Source organism: Cuculus canorus, chromosome 8, assembly GCF_017976375.1.
Source record: "Cuculus canorus isolate bCucCan1 chromosome 8, bCucCan1.pri, whole genome shotgun sequence".
Lineage (NCBI taxonomy): Eukaryota > Metazoa > Chordata > Aves > Cuculiformes > Cuculidae > Cuculus > Cuculus canorus.
The window spans coordinates 14,472,211-14,493,110 of record NC_071408.1 but is presented as its reverse complement, the minus strand read 5'-3'; the positions used below and the strand labels follow the sequence as shown (position 1 = coordinate 14,493,110).

At 39.4% G+C, this 20,900-nt stretch overlaps 1 protein-coding gene across 4 annotated transcripts in view; it reads right to left on the bottom strand.

The window, feature by feature from the left end:
* Window positions 1–20,900, bottom strand: part of DPYD (dihydropyrimidine dehydrogenase) — a 362,200-nt gene that overhangs the window by 251,445 nt on the left and 89,855 nt on the right. For all 4 annotated transcript variants that reach the window (XM_054072633.1, XM_054072630.1, XM_054072632.1 and 1 more), the window contains exon 4: window positions 11,612–11,699. In XM_054072633.1, the coding sequence (XP_053928608.1) occupies window positions 11,612–11,699 (88 nt within the window). The remainder of the gene's footprint in view (window positions 1–11,611; window positions 11,700–20,900) is intronic.

The following is a 20,900-nucleotide window of genomic DNA, read 5'->3' as shown; positions in this document are numbered from 1 at the left end:
AAAACAGTCCCTGGCCATTTTTTTAGACTGGATCATCCTCTCAAGAAGCAGCACCAGAGGAAATGCCAGGAGTGAACTAAGACACCTTTAGAGGAGGAGAACTACCAGCGACAGTTCTGTATTTACATTACATTTACATTCATGAAATTATGGTGTTATTAAACTGTTTACATGCTATCTTTTCTCACGTATAGTTAACACAGAAGTTTAGTTAATTGTAGGCCTTAATTCATTCTTAATTTACCACTTCTTCAACCCACTCTAAAAGGTCCACCAAGGGAAGTCCAAGAAGATGCATTAATGCTATAGCTATCTTTAAAGGCCAGAAGACAATACTGTAACCCTTAGAATTAGCACACGGCTGAGGATACACAAAAGTTTCTTCAGTGAGAAATTAATACTGGGATCTCATTCCAGCTTTCTCCAAACTAGCAGTAATTAAGAGATTAAGGAACAATATGTCTCCTGCTCCTTTCACCACCTCTTCCATATTCCAACCTTCAATAATTATCACTAACATGAAATTGGGTTTCAGCAAATATCTTTACCTCTCTTACCAGGACAGCTGACCCAGGACAACCAGAAGATGTAGTGTTCAAATGATGTGAAGTACTTGGTCACAGCAGACCCTACACAATGTCCGTGACTTACTGTCTGTCAAGTAGGGTCACGTACACATAAATGTTTATTCAAAGTTAATGCTATGCCACACAGAGCAAGAAAACAGTTATGAATATAAGGAGCAGTGTCAAGATCTGACAATATAACCAACAATGGGTAACAAGAGTTGGGTGCGGGAGGTTCAAATTCACTAAAGGCATATTAAAAGACTGAGCATAAAATCCTTAAAGTTTAACCAGATGTTACCGACACAGCTAGAGATTCCCAAGAGAACACCAATGTTTAAGAAATGAATTTGCAGACGTAACTGAGCCCTTTGCTTACAGACACCGGACTACTGCACAGTATGAGCCCCTATCCAGCTCCTAGAAACACAAATCAGCTACCTGGGCGTATTTTCACAGCATTTTCTTATACGCTACTATAATCCATTGAAATTCTAATCCTGGCTGAATAGGCAATCCCTTTACACAACTGTTCTGGGAGAACTTCTTTCAATCATTTTGCCTGTGGCATCAGTTAAGGCACTTTATCCTCCTCCCATTCTCATTTATTCCAATGTAAAGGAGTATTAGTTAAACTAAGGTTGTATATATTAGCAAACATTGTTGCTCTTCCAGATGAATGATGCTGTTTTGATATGCCAGAGATTGTTAGAACAGCTAAAGCAGCCAGTAAACCCATCATAAGCTCAGTCCAGCAGCAAAACACAGAAGTCTAGTTGTCTAGTTACGCTGGAGAAGTCCCTGACACATAACCATGCAGACAGCAGAGGATGCAGGATACCCATGTCTTTCTAAAACAGCACGCACAGACCAGCCTAGATACCCTACAGCATCTTAACTGGCACTAGATGTCTGTTTTCCAGGCAATTACATCTAGCCATTCCTTTTTTTCACTCAAAAGTAATAATTACAAACTGGCAGTGAGGATTTCTCTCACTAACTCAAAGACAAAATGGCTTTCAAAGAATTTTTGTTCAGTTTGACATTTCACTACATGTGACAGTTATATTTTCCCCTTCTGTGTTGTCCAAGATTATTATTTTTATTATCTTAAATTCTGGCTCAATGGAAACAATTACAACAACACGTGTCTCCATTTAAGTACCTTCACTAAGAACTTGCTACACTTTTAGGCTTTGTAATTTAAATCAATATACAAAGCTAGTTATTATGCTAAAACACATAGCTGTTAAACTATTCCTTTTTAGAGTTAATTTTATTACCTATCTGTAAAGTATATTCTAACACTTGAGTTCTGCCATTACAGGCAGCGTCAACGCCGCTGGTCCATTTCACTTGTCTGCAAGCTCAAACCAAACTTGGAGCATAGCTATACTATAGAAAAACAGGGTACGTTAAAGCAGCAAGCAACTTCTGAGAAATGAGACGAGGGTCATTGTGGGTACAGGACTGAGATCATGGCTCACTCAGAGGATATCTAGGGAAATTTGTCTCAGAATATCACCCCAGAGTTTTGTAAGGAGGAGGTGGGACTGAAGTCCTAATGGATAAGGCCAGCTGCTGCTGAACTCTTAATTTGGAGGAAACGTGATGATCAGCAGATGGGATCCTGATTTGGGAAGTTCTGAGATATCATCTGACGTGGATGAAGGCATTGAGTGCACCCTCAGCAAGTTTGCGGATGACACTAAGCTGGGTGGAAGTGTGGATCTGCTGGAGGGTAGGGAGGCTCTGCAAAGGAATCTGAACAGGCTGGACCGCTGGGCTAAGGTCAATGGCATGAAGTTCAACAAGGCCAAATGCCGGGTCCTGCACTTGGGGCACAACAACCCTATGCAGTACTACAGACTGGGGGAAGAGTGGCTGGAGAGCGGTACAGAGGAGAAGGACCTGGGGGTAATGGTCGACAGTGACTGAACATGAGCCAGCAGTGTGCCCAGGTGGCCAAAAAGGCCAATGGCATCTTGGTTTGTATCAGAAACAGTGTGACCAGCAGGTCCAGGGAGGTTATTCTCCCTCTGTACTCGGCACTGGTGAGACTGCACCTTGAGTACTGTGTTCAGATCTGGGCCCCTCACCACAAGAAGGATGTTGAGGCTCTGGAGCGTGTCCAGAGAAGAGCAATGAACCTGGTGAGGGGGCTGGAGAACAAGTCGTATGAGGAGCGGCTGAGAGAGCTGGAGTTGTTTAGCCTGGAGAAGAGGAGGCTGAGGGGAGACCTTATTACTCTCTACAACTACCTGAAAGGAGGTTGTGGAGAGGAGGGAGCTGGCCTCTTCTCCCAAGTGACTGAGGACAGGACAAGGGGGAATGGCCTGAAGCTCCGCCAGGGGAGGTTCAGGCTGGATATCAGAAAAAAATTCTTCACAGAAAGAGTCATTGGGCACTGGAACAGGCTGCCCAGGGAGGTGGTCGAGTCACCTTCCCTGGAGGTGTTTAAGGAACGGGTTGATGAAGTGCTTAGGGACATGGTTTAGGGAGTGTTAGGAATGGTTGGACTCGATGATCCAGTGGGTCCTTTCCAACCTGGTGATTCTATGATTCTATGATTGCTGTCATGATCATGAGTTGCTGTTGCTACTCCTAGGTATGGTAGCGTCTAAGAAAAAGATGTCCTTTTCAAGTACAAGTACCGAAAGATAAATAGTACAGGTTACCATGCCAAATACTAAGACATTAGATAAACTGTATCAATGAGTATGTATCTTCCAGTCTTAACACCTGAAATAAATTTAATCATAAACTAAGATTGTCACACCTTAAGTGCTAAGTGTTCCACTTTTCTTTGCAAGCAGCAGGGCAAGTCTTCTGCACTGCTTCACTAGTATGCTAGTGAACGTGTCTAAGTGGATGTGTCTACAGGTGAAGGAGAAGTACAAGTTCAGTGCTGACTTGCTTTCCACGTCTGCCAACAAAAAAGTCACCCTGTGTCAGTTTTACCATGGATAAACTTATCATGCTCACAGAAGAGCGGCAGCTCCTAACTCTACTCTTATACCATCCAGACCACCAGTGTAACCGCTGTCCCCACTGTTGTTAATGCTGTCCACTACCAGCGAAAGGATACAGCCACACACTGCTACAGTGACAACGTGCAGTGGCTCCAAAGCAAGCTCATCCACAATCCTCCTGTTACCCAGGGCACAGTCCAGCACGGAGACTGGGCTGTGGCAGCCCAGCAGCCCGGCTCCTCTCTTTGTCCTTCCATTCTATTTAATCATTTATCCTGCCTATACTGCGTTGATTTATTATCTAACCTACCAAATATGATAAGAAAAATGTTTTCCAATACTTGACAAATACTGGCAGGGAAATGTGGTATAGTCTAGTAAGCTACACTAAGCGGTGTTATACAAACTGTGTTACAAAACTGCAAACTATTGTGTTACTACAGTAATAAACGAGAGTTTCTAGTATACATACAGTGGTATATGTACAGTATCTGTCAAGTTTTGTTACGTTAGCACTTTGTGCTTACCTAATTTTTTACTTTAACAAAAAAAAAATGTATTAATTATCATTACATTTATCAGTAGCATTAAAGGTAGAATATTCATGGAATATTCACATTTTATAAAAAATAATTGACTGGTTTTATTTCACAAAACCAAGGTGGAGTAGGCTGCACACGAAACAGACATGAGATGCAGACCTGGCAAGCTGGTAACTGCACACCACATGTTGTACATGAGAAAGGATCAGAATTAAAGGGAGGCCAGCTTCATTAAAATGACAGTTACTCCAGGGCATGGAATGATGCTACCTTAACAGTCTGGAGCAATTTTTTTAGATGCTGAAATAATAGGATGACTCAGTCGGCTAGTTTCTTACAGGCATCACAGAGGAAGCAAGTAAAAAACTAGAATGTTTCTGAATTCTATAATGAGATAAATGTCTGTTCATGTCTTTGTTCATAAAGTCTTTTTTCCTGTGCACTTCCATAGAAATAAATTAATCTAACTGGATAGGATGTTTTGTGGTTTCCTACATCAAAATGTCAATAAATACTACATTGCTAACACAAGGGAAAAAAACAAGCCTTAAATAGACATCAATAATCAACGGAAACCAGGCAGAGGACGATCTCCACATGTATCATTTGGAAGCATTATATAATTTGCATGCAAATTAGACTGTTTTTTACTTGAAAAAAACCTATTAAAATGCCTAGGATCAATACTGAGAGACCAGAAGAAATTACATTTACTATCAGGAAATGTTTATAGCATCTTTTCTTTCAGTTCGATTTAAGAGCTTTTTATATAAATTCATTATGCATCAGGGTGTTCCGATATTGCAGTTTTCTCAAAAACAATGAAGAATATGCATTATTATGCTTTGTGTAATAAAAATGAATACACTGACTTCATCAGAATTTGGGGACAGAATGAATACTTGAAAAGAAAAGACAAAAAAGGCGGTAATTTCCTTTTTGTTTGGGTTTAGCTGGAAAAAAGGGAGAAGTAGCAAAAAACATGGAAAAATATCACCTCCTCCTATCCTTGTTCATGTTCTGTGATGGCTTTAAAATGTACTCAACATGTAATGGATTAAAACATTTTCACATACTGAAGAACCACTATTTAAAGTACGTTGTTATGTAAGCAGCTTTTTTCACATTGACACAAACCACTTCAAATATAACAGGAAACTTCCCCAGTCTGTCAGCCCCCCCAGATTTCTTCCGAAGAAGAATGAACAAAACATAACAGCAACTTATCAAATCATACATATTCTATACTGTAATGCTGATGATTTTTAATCAATCCAGAAATCTTTCACATGATTTGGCTTGTGTCATCATAACAGGACTATAAATTCACACAGTGTCACTATCTTCTTATGAAAAAGAATGGAAGAAATATCTTGTACTGTCATTTTGTCCTTTGTAGTCTAGAATGCGAGAGATTCCTTAATTGACATAGTGTCATTGCAAAAGTGTATTCTACATAATTACACTATGGCAACTGAAACCAGCTGTCAGCCATTCCATTACAGTAAGTACAAACAGACATCTCAAGAAAAGTCAGTGTTTCAAATGCATCAATTTAACACCATTACTACTTTTTATTTTAAATGGTTTTTTTTCCTTTTATTTGGTGACCTGAAATATATAAAGATTAACAGAGAAAGCTGAATAAAACAGCAATTTCAAAAACCTGGGCCCTCAAGGTAGTACTTAAAGATTAATAGTGATGCACATCTGTATATAATTATTACCAATCATCTAGCAGCTTTCTGACTTCCACAATCCTTCACTGTATTAACAGTATTCCACTTACAGCATTTTACATATGAACTGTGACTCATGATTCTGCACAGTCTTTGCAATGGCATATTGATGTCCTTTGTTAATTTACTCAGAGCTCCTCTGGCACAGAAAAAACATCATTCTGTTTCTCTCACCTGTCATAATCGTATGTCTCTTATCATCCTTTCTCCCTTACAATCATTTCTTCATTTCATTTTCTCTTAACAATCCCACAGCTTTCAGTCTCTTGCCTTCCTTTGTCTACCGACTTTTCCTTCTTTCTCATTTCCAGTACACTACGACAAAGACTTTTTCCTTTACTTTCTCAATCTTCCAAACTTCAGATTCCCGTGGTACGCATCCCTACCCTCCAGTTTGTTCCCGCTCTCATGTCTCCCTTGAAAAAAAAAAAATCTCTCTTGAAAAAAACCCACACATTTCCTTTGGTTTCATTTAAACCTAAAGATTCTTCTGAAATCCTAAAACTTACTCTCGTGTTAGACAACTTTCTCAGTATTGCTCCTGGCACTCAACTGTCTCTCTCCCCCATTTCCCTACCAGCAGTCTACATTGTCCAGGGACAACCTTTTATCCAGAAGGCACCACGGCTTTGTTGGTTTTGGAGTTTGGGGTTTTTTGAATTTCTGGTGGTTTGTTGTTGGGTTTTTGGGGGTTTTTTTGAACACTGGCCACCAGAAGGCTTCCATCCAGCTACATAAAGTCTGTTAGAAAATGCTTGACATGTCAGGTCAGAGTAGTTTATTATTAAGTGACATGGCAGAAGACGGTCTTTCTGACCAAGAAAGCTGTTGAATCAATGTCAGGCACCATTGTAATATTGTAAGAACTTGAGATAAAAACATGGGAGTTAGTAACAGAGGGCAGCAGCAACAAAGTGTGATTTTCTGAGTACTGATAACATGAAAGATACCTCTGCACTCCCAATTCTTCATTATAGACTCAGATTATAAAGGCTGAGTCATTCACCGTGCCTGCGCCATAAAACACAACTTAATATCCCCATGCTTAAACGGCACCAACAGCTGTTTTTCAATGCAACTGCTCAACCATAAAGGTGTCAACATAAAGCTCCAAAACCATCCCACTGAACATCACAAAGGCAGAGCGTGTGAGCTGCTGATGCTTTCTAACAGGCCACTTCCTCTGGCAGACACTTCTGTTTAACAGGAGGAAAGCTCCACAGCCTACAAACAGTCAGCCTGAGAGCTGCTTCTGGGAAGGTGTAGAATTTTCTGATGCTGAACAATATTTGATTGTAACAGCCCTAAATGATGACCAGTGCTGGAGCTCCATTTAACCAAGTCCTTCTTGTTCTGATGTATCAGCACAGGGAGAGGACACAAAATCCTAAAAGCACTCCTGGTACTCGTTCAGGGGTAGAAGGTAAAGCTTTCTCCTGCAGCAGCTGAACACTTTTCTTTCTGTAGTGGTTTTATTTTTTTCTTTTTAAAGAAAGAAATAACTAAGATGGCACTTCTGCATTAATAAAAAATATAATATACACTTTACACTGTGAAAGCTGTATTTAAAGAAAGGACAGCTGGAAGTCAGAATACTTGTTTGCCATCCTCTGATGTTTAGAAACAAAAGTATTAATGTGCGCATGGTGAATTTGAAGTCCAGTCTCCCAGAGACACAGTTGCAAGAAGTCTGTATGAACTGAGAAACACTGACTGGGAAGACACAAAAGAATAGATTGTACCTTTATAAAGTGGGTTTGTAATCCCATTTGTATGGAAAAAGAGAATGGAAGTTGGGGTCTAAACTCTACTGAGTCACAGCAGCTAACACAATACAGTGTAAGTGACATCCTTTTTCTCAAAGAGGCTCAAGGCTCATTGAGTCTGGCAATTCAATTACCCTCTCAACCCAGAAACAACCCCTCCTCCCCAATCCCTCTTCTACTTCTGCACTAAGATCTAATGGCAGAACAGCCAGAACAGCTACATTGTACCTCGCCTGTAAATATCTAAAAAGCCTCAGGCTTTGGAGAACAAGAATCCCTGACCTTTTATGATTGCCAGAGCAGATTTTCAACAAAACAAACTACGTACAATAGAGCTCTTAAATATCTGACAAGTAATTAATTTTCAGTATGCTGCTGTCTAAGTATAGTGTATTAATAATTAATTATGCTTAAATAAATACCTGCATGCAATACTGCTTACTGCTTATGCAGGGATGAGGATAAGGAACTTACTGAACTGAATCTCATCTAAACAAGTAGAAGGGTAACCTGCTGAAAGGAGTTTCTCAAGTAAGTGATGAAAAAAGACTCAGAAGCAGCAGAGGGACTCCAGATTTCCTGGACTTACTGACTTGAAATACCTGAAAGTCCTATGCTTCATGTTTTTTTTTTTCTTTTTCTAGAATCTACCTGATATATTAATAAGCTTTTGGATCAAAACAGAAAGTTTATTTACACAGTGAAAACAGAAAAAAGATTTCTTATTTTGAAAAGCATTTTCAAGAATATGTAAAATATCCTTAATCATGCAAAGTAAATACTTTTAAGACAATAATACAAAAATATTCAGCAAGCCGATTGCTAAATGATACCCAAATGATTTTTCCAGTGGAAGTATAGAAAAATGCATTCCATTCACAAAGTGAAAAATCACTTAATGGTTCCATTATAAACTTTCAAAATTATGAATTACAAGTTTTAGTCTGGTTTTCAAAAGCACACTCTTCTTGTTTTCTATTCACTTTAAAAGTGTGTGGTGCAGGAACCCCAACCACCGCAGCAGCAGAATGAAAGCGGAGAGAGGGCACTGCAGGAGCAGCCATAGTAGGGGGCTCACGCAGACTCTGCCAAGGTTATGACTTCAGATGAATCATTTCAGCTTTTGGTACCCTCAACTTCCACCTTGTACCTATTGCTCACTTGACAGAAAGCAAGGAGTTCCAAAGTGCAGTACTATAAAAACCAGTAGTATAGTATGTAGTATAAAAACATAGTATAGTATGCTACTATACTATGTATACTATACTATGTATAGTAGCATACACCTATCTCTAGGAAAAAATCCTATTAACGAATGAAACCAGAAAAATTTACTGTTAATTTTCCTGAAGACCGGCATTTGTTATAACAGAAACATTTCTAGCAAAGACATCCGAAACAAATTCATCAGAAGGAAAATTCAGCCTAGCAGACTGCAGTCATCAAATCCAAGTTGAGTTCCCTCCACATATTGTTTATTTCCCTGAGAAGTTGTTTGATACATGAATTACAGGAGGTACAGCCACTGACATGGAAGCCAGAAGAATGCAGGACTTCCTAGCCTTGTATCTTAGCCCATGCCTTTAGCTATTTGCTAAGCATATCTGCTGTGGGGTTTTCTCACTTTTTTTGTTTAGGTTTGGTTTTCTGCTTTTTCATTTGTTTTTAAAGTCAGCATTAGAGCTGTTGCAGAGAAATGCTTCCACAACCACGCCTTCTTCGAACAGGGCAAGGAGAGAAAGCAAAGGATAAGACTGCACGTAAACTCACACAGAACCAGATTTCACAGATACAGTGCTGAATTTAGGTATGCAATTTCCCATCCTAACATCTTGGCTAGCAGAAACCGACTACCTGACTTTTAAAAACTTCTCCTGTGTGAACATTTCCTGCTGTCTATGCAATTACCAGGCATCAACATGAGGTAAAAGCTAAAAAAGACACAGAAGCAATTGATAGGGACAGCAGCCAAAAAGAAAGGCTATAAGTACATCTCATACTTCGGTTTTCCCTCAAAAGAATGATAAATTTCATGAAAGAATAGTATAGCATACTGCAATTCTTTTTTTAAAGCAGGATTTCCTGATAAAACCACAAGCGATCAGGTCAACTGCTCAGGGCAAAATGACAGTCTTACCTACTACGGACAGCCTCCAAGATTATTTAAAACATCCCAAACTCCATAGGATTGATCTACCTCGCTGACCATGTGACAGGATAAACTTGGCCCTATTAAAACCTGTAAGAGTATACCTACTGACTTCAGCCGGGCAAAGGCCTCCCACCTTTGATGGAGTTTCCTAATATTATTCCAGTATACCTTTGCCAAAATACAACTCTCAAAGCTCTGCAGTCACCGCACCTTGATTTTTTCTCCTCCGTATTGGATTCACAGAATTCAGAATGAATCAGCTGTTAAAATGATTCAACCTTTCTGCCAACGCACAAAAAGACATCATATTTCTGAGGATATCAGAGTCTAAAATACCTACCAAACTTCTTGTTCCAGGATGTTGCTCTATCAGTACTTCTGTTGCGGTCTTCAGTCCACCTTCCCTGGTTCCTTATTCCTAGCTATTAAGTATTGATAATCAGGTTCCTTTCCTCAACAACACATCATCCTATCCTGCCCAAGGCAGTAGCATAACTAATCCTTAATAAGAAAAGACCATCCTGGTAAAATACTTCCATGAAATTTTCTTTAGGCTTCCTGAACATACTACAGCGCAATGGTGAGATGGAGACCAGTAATTTCATTACTGTCCTGTATCTTTTCTGTTCAGTTTGCCCGCTTCACAATGCCTGAAAGAAGTAATAAGCAGCAATGTGCAACATACTGCATACTGTAATTTAGGTTGCAAACACATACGTACATTCGTGAAAATAAATGCTGTGCTGACAGGGTACAGATTATGGAAGAAAACTGTCTATATGCACATGCTGTGCATAATGCCAGTTACTGTAAACCACATCAGCACACAGTTATAATTGATACATGCATCTTAATATGTTCTCTTATACTACTGTTTCTTGTTAAATGCAGAATTTACCAGCGTCTTTTCCACACAACACATCATGTAGTAAAAGCAACATGGCTGTTAACTTGCACACGCCAGTGCTGCAGTTGCTACTTCCTTCTAGCTTTACCTGTGTTGGTCTTTTCAGCTGCATCTAACAGTGAGACATGTTAGAGCCTAAATCGCGGCCAGAAAAGAGTCTAGTTGGGCTCATATAGACAAATAAATCACACAGCAGCTAATGATTCCACAGATGGGAAGTAAGTTTTAAAAGGTTTCAGGCAATCAATATTCAGTCATCTTTAGGCTATCCCAGACAGTCTAATTAATCTTGTCATACCAACTTTGCAGTCATCTTTATTTATTTCTGACTGTTAAAAGTAATTTGTAAACCACAAATCAAAATAATGTTTTTCAGATTTCATTATGATTATAGTATAATAGCCTAGCAAGAAAGGAAAAGGTACAGTGCCACCAAAGAGGGGTGTTCAATTTATTCCTGTAGTATTTTATTAATAGTCTAAGCAACTGATTACATTTGCATTAACCAGAGCCTTTTAGTATAAACTACAAGAAAACATTCTTTCAGATGACCACCTTCGTGCCAAATTTCTACTCAAAGCAAATTTAAACTGTAACCACTTCTTCAAAAAGAATATTTAACTAAAGAAAAAGGTTGTATCTGTAATACCTCAGGCAGCAGCAAAGTTAAACAACATGGTAATGCTCAGTTTTTTCAAAAGTCATTATATTTGAAAACCTTCAAAATCAAAAACTTTACAGAAAAAGTGAAGAAGAAATAGATTTGCACTGTGTGCTATCTGTACAGGCACAGAACACCAGCCAAAAAAATTAAAAATTAGATGACCGTTGAACTCTAAAGCATCTGCTGTAAACACTAAGTTTTTTTAAGACTTTAAAAGATAAACCTTGAAACACAATATCACTAACAGAACTGCAAGCAACTGCTGTTATCTGCTTCCATGTACTACGGCAAGCCTGATGTTACCTTGTTAGCAATACTTGTGATGAATGACTTGATGTCCAGATTAGTTGGGCAGCTCTTCTGACAGGGAGCATCTGCACACTTTAAGCATCTACAGGAATTAAAGAAAACGTGTCAAGGAGGCATGAAATACAAATGCTATGAACAGCATAATGTTTTCAAGTCAGCACAGTGGAAGATAAGCCATAAAGGAAGAACCACAGAATCACAGAAACATAGGATGGTTTGAGTTGGAAGGGATCTTAAAGCTCATCCACTTTCAACCCCCAGCCATGGGCAGGGAAATGTCCCATCCAATCTCACCCTGAACACCTCCAGGGTAGGGGGACACACAACTTCTCTGGGCAACCTGTGCCACTGCATATGCAATTCATGGTGACATGATAATTTCTGTCTAATAACTTTGATTCAAATACCTGGATTTTAACAGGGATGTTGTTTAAAACCATAACTGAATAGTGGAGAAAATTTATCACATGAATTCCTTTTTATCACTTCATTTTCTTTCTGTGAGTCTACAAACTCTTAAGCAAAAAATTATACACTACTGACAAAACATTACTAGAAGAACTCAATATACATATACTGGATATAACAGAAAACGGTTTGCCTTTCTCAAGTCCAAACCTGGAACAAAGGATCAACAGTTTATTCACATCTGAAAGCACACCCCAGTCACAAGATGAGTGTCACAAACTGCACAAAGTGAGTTACAGAGCTGTAAATACAGCAGTATTAACATAAAATCATAGAATAGTTTGGGTTGGAAGGGACCTTAAAGATCATGCAGTTCAAATATCCCTGCCATTTGCAGGGACACCTCCCATTAGACCAGGCTGTCCAAGGCCCATCCAACCTGCCTTTGAGCACTTCCAGGGATGAGGCAGCCACAACTTCCCTGGGCAACCTGTGTCAGTGCCTCACCACCCTCATCATGAAGAATTTCTTCCTAATGTCTAATCTAAACAATACAGAGCATTTTCATAAAATTTCTATTTAAAACATCAATGTTCTGCATGATCATTATTGACCTGCACCCAAAACTGACTGGTTGTGTTCTGTTGACTCCACTTTACAAAAGAAGGCAGTAAGGTGCAGTTAGAAACACATGGATTACACATGTCTAAGTGTTAGAAACAATGTCTAATTACAAAGTATTTTCCCCCCGGATTCCAAGATTGCTAAACTTCTGACCATTTTATAATTCTATTTGAACAACATTTGCACTGTGAATTTGAATTTATTAATGACGTTTTTCAAAGTGTCACTGTGGATTAAATTCTGGATGTCGCACAATCAGACATGCAAAAGCAACGGCATTTCCACAGAAGAAGGAAAAACTTTGTACTTTATGTGCCAAAGAATAAGAATGGTTGATAAATTTTGAAATAATTTTTCCATGAGTTTCCCGTGATACTGTGCCTGTGACCTCTGAAAACAAGCCTAACGTCTTATGCACACTCCCAACTGAAATCTTTAAGACCATCTTTCTTGACATCCCTAATGACAAAACCTAACTGTATATTAGAACATAGTAAGTAGCAAAGATTTATTGTCTATTCCTCCATAGTCATCCATGAGGATGTGCCAGTCTGGTTGCTTGCACAAGCCACACTAAGGATTAGGCCCTGAGGGTAGTCCATGCAATGTGCAGTAAGCAAGCCTAACAAAAAAGAGTGAAAGTCAGCTGAAGAAGTAAAATGATTCTCTCTTGAACACAAAGGTATTTTCACACACTTCTGGTTTCACATATCAGTGATCATGATAGGTCAAATGCCTAACGATCTCAGAATTCATTAAGTTATTGCAGATGCTCTTTCAGTATTGTCTTAATAACATATGGAATTCATGTAAATTGTGGTTTTTAACAATCGATGGAAAACAAAATTAAATTTGGGTTTTATGTATTATCTGAGCACAGTTACTTAGATAAGTCCCACAAGTCCACCTTAACTATTGTTTATTATAGATAATAAAACCCGGGAACTGGCTGGGACAGAATGTTTTCAAACAGAAACTTTGTCAATCACATGCATTGCTTTTGTTTTATTTGGGGTTTCTTGGGTTTCCCCCTCCCCCTCAATTAAGGGTGTAATAAGAGAGAGGGCAAAGCAAGTTAAGCAAAAGATTAATTAGTCTTCTAACTCATTATCATCTGCTGGAAGAGTAGCACGGCAAGCTGTAGGCAATCCAGGAGACTCCTGGAACGTATTGAAGAAAACTTCTTAAGCCAGGTAATAGACACCTCTACCAGAGGAGATGCAATATTTCACCTGGTGATGACCAATGTAAGCAAGTTAATCAAGGACATCAAGGTTGGAGGCTGCCTGGGATGTAGTACACACATGGGTGGAGTTCATGGTCCTGAGGGCTAATGGAGAAGTGAAGAGTAAAGTCAGGACCCTGAATTTCAGGAAAGCAAAATTCCAGCTCTTCAAGGAATTAATCCATAGGACCTCTCAGTAAACTGCCCTCAGAGACAAGGGAGCAGAGCAGAGCTGGCAGATCTTTAAGAGCTTTCCATGGAGTGCAAGAGCTCTCCATCCCTAGGTGCAAGAAGTCTGGCAAGAAAGGCAAGAGACTATCACGGCTCAGCCATGACCTGTGGCTCAAACTAAAGGGCAAGAAGGAAATGCAAAGGCAGCAGAAGCAGGGTCAGGTATACTGGGAAGAGTATAAGGGCACTGCCCAGTTGTGTAGGGAGGGGTCAGGAAGGCCAAGGCACGGCTGGAGCTGAACTTGGCAAAGTATGCAAAGGATAACAAGAAAGGCTGCTACAGGTATGTAAATCAGAAAAGAAAGGTCAAAGACAGTGCGCCTGCCCTGATGAGCAAGACTGCCAAGCTGGCAACAACAGATGAGGAAAAGGCTGAGGTACTCAACAATTTTTTTGCCTCAGTCTTCACTGGCAACCTCTCTTCCCATATTACTCGAGGGGCTGGACAGCAAGATGTGGACTGGGAGAGCAAAGTTTCGCCTACTGTAAAATATCAGGATTGCAACCATCTGGATGTACATAAGTCCATGGAACTGGATGAGATGCATCCAAGAGTTCTGAGGGAATTGGCTGATGTAGTCACCAACACACTTTCCACAATATTTGGAAAGTCACGGCAGTCAGAAGTCCCTGGTGACTGGAAGAAGGGTAACATTGCACCCATTTTTAAAAAGGGTTAAAAAGATGACCCTGGCAACTGCCAACCTGTCAGCCTGTGTCTGGGAAGATCATGGAACAGATCCTCCCAGAAGTTATGCTAAGGCACATGGAGGACAGGTGACTGGAGACAGCCAGTACAGCTTGACAAAGGGCATGTCCTGCCTCACCAACCTATTGGCCTTCTATATGAGAGTTACTACATTAGTGGACAAGGGAAGACCCATGGATGTCATCTATCTGGACTTCCATAAAGCCTCTGACACAGTCCACCACAACGCCCTTCTTTCTAAATTGGAGAGAGATGGATTTGACAGATGGACTATTCAGTGGATAAGAAATTAGTTGGTTGGATGATAGTGGTGAACAGCTCAATGTCCAGATGGAGATCAGTGACAAGTGGTGTCCCTCACGGGTCTGTTCTGGGACCAGCATGGTTTAACACTTTCATCAATGACATAGGCAATGGAATCAAGCTTCACCAAGTCTGCAGATGACACCAAGCTGAATGGTGAGGCTGACACCTCTGAAGGACAGGATGCCACCCAGAGGGACCTTGACAAGCTGGAGAAGTAGGCTTGTGAAAACCTCGTGAGATTCAACAAGGCCAGGTGCAAGATCCTGCACCTGGGTCGAGGCATCTCTCAGTTTTGATACAGGCGGGGGATGAAGAGGTCAAGAGCAGCGCTGTGGAGAAGTCCCTGGGGGTCTTGGTGGATTAGAAGCTCGACATGAGCCGGCGATGTGTGCTTGCAGTCCAGAAGCCCAACCATATCCTGCGCTTCAAAAGAAGCATGGCCAGCATGTCAAGAGATGTGATTCTGCCCCTCTACTCTGCTCTGGTGAGACCACACCTGGGATACTGCACCCAGATCTGGAGTCCTCAGCACAGGAAAGACATAGAGCTGTTGAAGTGGGTCGAGAGGAGGGCCACAAAAATGATCAAAGGAGAGGCTGTGAGAGTTGGGGTCATTCAGCGTGGAGAAGAGAAGGCTCCAAGGAGACCTCATTGCAGCCTTTCAGTACTTAAAGGGCGCTTATAAGAAAGATGGGGAAAAACTTTTTAGCAGGGCCTGTAGCAACAGGACATGGGGTAATGATTTTAAACTAAAAGATGAGAAGTTTAGACTAGATATTAGGAAAATGGTTTTTTATGCTGAGGGTGGTGAAACACTGTAGCAGGTTGCACAGAGAGGTGGGCATGCCTGGAAATATTCAAGGGCAGGTTGGACCAGGCTCTGAGGAACTCCATCTGGTTGAAGATGTCCCTGCTCAGTGCAGAGGAGTGCATTAGATAACCTTCATGGTCTCTTCTAACACAAATCATTCTATGAGTCTATGATCTAGCTCTGGCTACCACAGACACCATCACACCAGCAAAATTTGAAGGCATATGTGGTAGCAGCTTTTTTAATTTTCTCACAGAACTCATCATGAGGAAAATGGTCCCAGAGGAAATATTTAAAGCAAAACGGGTCTCACAGGCTGCAAAAGCTGAGAAATCTGATAAAGCCAAATCCAGGTTCAGCACCTTGGTAGATTACTAGTTCAACTAATCAGGATAGCAGAAAGCCCCAGCAGAAGGACACCAGCAGAAGGACACCAGCAGGTTTAGCTGTGGCAGTTAAACACACCATTGCCCAGCTCTAACTACTGACAGGCATGTTTTATATAAAAGTTTTAACAAGCAAAGGCAGTGAAGACCTCAAAGGGTCTATATGACCCGAGCACCAAGTCAAGAGGTTGCTCTTAGCATTTTAAGCAGAATGAAAGATGACAAAGTTTCAGTCCTAGAAGCCAGGAAAAAAAAAAAAAAAAGATAAACTAGATAAAATACACCACTGTGAGGGCTCAGATGATCACCCTGCCTATGTAGGCAGTAAAGAAATAACAGAAGTGGAAAATCACACATTTAAAAAAGGCAACAATACTACTATGACATTTTACTCTTCACTTTCCTGAATGCGGTTTCCTTTAAAATACAACAATCCTGTATCCAAGACCAAAAGAACTTTTTTAACATAAAATACATTTCTGTGGGTTATATATAGAACAATCTCATGTAAAAAATTACTAGAATGGCACCTAGCAGGATTAGCAGCATCCAGATTACCAGTTCTGGCTAGCGTCTTTACCAAATTATTTCTCTTTCGATTTTTAAGCTGGTTTACAAATAACAGCTGTTGAAAATGTCAGCTATTAGGGGGGCAGGTAGCACAAACTGGAACGTGAGCTTCAGGGTGGAGGGGAGGGTACCATGGATATGCTGGTCCAGACTTTTTCTTATAATAATACCATCTTCCGATTCTCTGAGCACTCTGCAGACTAAAGTGCACTACGCTACCATTAATCCCACTTATCACCCTGACAGCTTAGTAATTACACTCCCGCTATAGCTACGTACTGTAAGGTACTGTAGTTCTAATAAAACATCAAGCACTGTGCAGAATACATGCTGGTGAGGTGTTCTATTAAACTTGGGGGGCTGATCATCAAGTGAACTATTTTTCTAGCTGACAATAAATTATCTTTCGACCATACCATAATAGATATTACAGAGTGCATTTACTGTTCCAAGGAGCCAAGGTATTGCATTCTGGTGAACCAGGCAAAAAGGATAAATAAAATAGTAGAATCACCCACCAGAAGGTTATTACATAAATCGCTGCAAGTGATTGATATTTTCAAAAATCACAGGCAAAATACCATGCTTAAGGGAATACGCCAACAATTACCATAAGTTTCAATTTCACATATATGTCCCCATAGAAGGAAACATTAAGTCACCATCCTCCCACCCTATGAAAGCTCCCTTTTCATTTTACAAGGCTATTCCATTACTCTGGTTTTAGTCAAAAATAACGTAAACAACAAACTAGAAATTTCGATTAAATTTCTCTAATTCGCCTGCTGGCTTCTCAAAGAGCTACATGCTTGCTATTAAAACAAATTAATCAACCAAACAAAAAAACCCCACCATCAGCCATATTTTTAAATGGTCATACTATTCTGAACTGCATAATACAGGGCATTATACAAAGTCAGATCTATGCTACTCTCAGAGTATATACGTTAGCATTTCTTTGTAAAAATATAGAAAAAATCCTTCCAAGTATCAGAAAATACCATATAATCAATTTTTCCCCGATTTGTTCATGAAGCAGCATCTCTTTTAGAAACATATAGGCTATGCTGAAGCTTAAAAGACATCACAGTCACTTCATATGCATATTCATTTCCATGTAAAAGGCAATGAATACCATGCACCACTAAACCCCAACTTGAGGAACTCAAAGAAAGGGAATATTTTCCAATTTGAAAGAAGAGCTGTTGGTTCAATTCAGCTTTATTGTGAAATGGTAAATTAAGTTAGTTAGAAAACTTCTACAAATGCTATTCAAGTATAGCATATTTAGACAAATATTTATGGAAATATTATAATTTGGCATAGCTTTATAGACACGCCTGTTACTACATAATAACAGAAATCTGCATTTCCCACATATTTAAACTCAAAATTTACATATCTTACTGAACAGTGTTAAATTATACGTATGCACCCCCAGTGAACTTAAAATCTTTAACTTCTTATTTTTAAGTGTTGCAACACTAAAGTTATTTATTGTTTAAGTTTACCTTGCTTCTAAGTCTCTTTCAGGCACAAAATAACATGTGCAAAGGATACTTATGCAGTAGCCCAACAATATCAGCTATCAAGTTTGTACCTATCCATTTTGTCAGTGCAAAATAAGCACCTAAAACTGTGCATGTACACACAGAAACTCATTCAATCAACTTCTAACAGCAGGAGTATTAATAAAAAAATCCAAACAAAACAAACAAGAAACTCCCAAAACACACAACACAGAGAGCAGTAGATTACAACTATCTGAAGACAATAAAAGGAAAAGGCGCTTCAAAAGTAGTGAATTTTTTTCAGTGTAATAAAACAGAAAAACGGAATAGATAAATAAAAGCTGCAAACTTCTGGAAGACATACTATCCACTGGGAAAAAAAGATGCAAGAAACCATCAGGTATGTCTATCCATAAAAAGGAATATAATGCAAATGAGAAAAAGAAAGGATAAGAAAAGTAACAAATTTCTGTACCAAAATGTTTCCCTTATGAAAAAATGATACCAGAAACCAGTCCTCTACTTGTGTGTACAAAAGACAGAGAGAAAGGAAGTTATTGTCAAGACTTATTCTCAAATAATAGTTTTCATTGTTTAATTGTTGAAATATAACCCAGCATTTTATATTTAACTTTAAATATCTGACCAACGGATAGACTCATTTCTATGTCTAGACCAGCTCTTAGCACATTTTTGCTTCTAAACAAAGAAGGGCAATTTAGTTATATCGTTACCTGAAATTGCAGCAAATGATTGTCTGTCTAACTGGCAATAATATGACCTGAAGTGCAATCATACGTTTGCTGAAAGGCCGGGAGTGAAACCGATAATCTGGAGTAATATTCCTCAACGGATCGTTGTTGATAACCTATCAAATTTTCATATATCACAAAACAAGCCAAATAACCTCTATCACAGTTCCTGTTTGCAGAGGTTTAGAAGCAGATTAAATCCTAATCCATTTATGCGGATTTCTGCAGGACATAAAACATTCATTTTGAAAAAAGGCTTCCAGCTCTACTGTTTGTAGAAGTTTCTGAAACTTTACCCACTGCTCAGAGAAATAGCCCAGACATCCACACAACAGTTTTACACAGGGCTCACAATGATGTTCTTCTGTACACACTTCCTGAGGCTTTGGTCAATTAATTTTAAGAGAATCGTAGAGCTAATTCCACCCAATGAACTAGAGACCACTTTGCACAGGAGACAAATTTCTGATGTGGAGGCTCTTCTTGGTTCCAAGTCTCTTATACCATCTCTAAACCCGGGGATGGTAAACAGTGGAACAAGAAAGATAGACGCGAGGAAGAAATAAATCCAAAATTTCCAAATAAATATCTAATTACCAGGTTGAATGCCCCCTGTCTTAGATGACAGAAGTGAAGAGCACCAAATAAGTTTTTCTCTGGATATTCAATCCTTTAAACACTTATGGCTAATCTTGCAGAACTCAGGCTTTCTGGTTGATCTTGCTGTACCTAAACAGCAGCAAGGACAACGCCGAACAGAGATTTGGACATGCACTCATTTAAAATAGAGGTCAGGATAAAGATCCTCTACTGCAATGGAAAGCCATTGGTGAGAACCTGCTGTTGGCAGCTGTAAAAATAGATTTACTGCCACTATTTTCTTCCATAGAGAAAAAAGACTCAAAACTAACTAACAAACAAAGAAAACTATACGCTTTTGTCTTCCTGTTCATAAGTTACACAGTAGACAAAAGAGAAGAAAAAGATTATAAAATGACAGGGAGATTTTGCTGCCAGATTTTAATACCAAAAAAACAATAACAGTTGGTATAAGGGTTTGATGAGTTCCAGAGACAAATGATAGCTGGAGGAATATTTGTTTTCATTCAAAGCCAAGAAGCAGGAAAAGGGACTCTCACACGCAAGGCTGAGAACTCTGTTATGTATATGCAATGTAATAATGAAGACAAAATAATCTTAAATTAGAATCAACTATGAATACATAATTTTACACTGCAGGAGAAACAGATATAATCCCCCAAAACACCTCTGAATAAAAAGGGCATCAGAAACTGTATAAAAGTTAGCAAACACAGACTATATAAGCAAGCTGGTATCATGGTCCTGGATATGTAATACTGGAAATAGAAATAACTGTCCTGTTAGCAATGCACAGGAATAGAATGCTCAGTATCATGTAAATTGGCAAAACTAATTCATATCTAAAGAAAGAATGAAAGATTCCTACACCATCACTGTTGCCTCTTCAATCGCCTGGCATCCCGTGAGCCTACTGCAGATGCACAGAAAATGGAATGATTTCTCTGTCAGTAACATAGATGACCAGAGGAAGCAAATTTTAGAGGCACTGTGCAGGATTAGAGACAGATATGACATTGCTGCTGGCAGCCACAGGAGGTGTAACACAGGTGCTTTTTATTGAAAGGGAGAAATGCTCAGAGCTGAAGTTAGTCTTCAGACACAAAAACCTCCTACCCTAGTGCAGAATAATGGCACTTACAGACAAGGT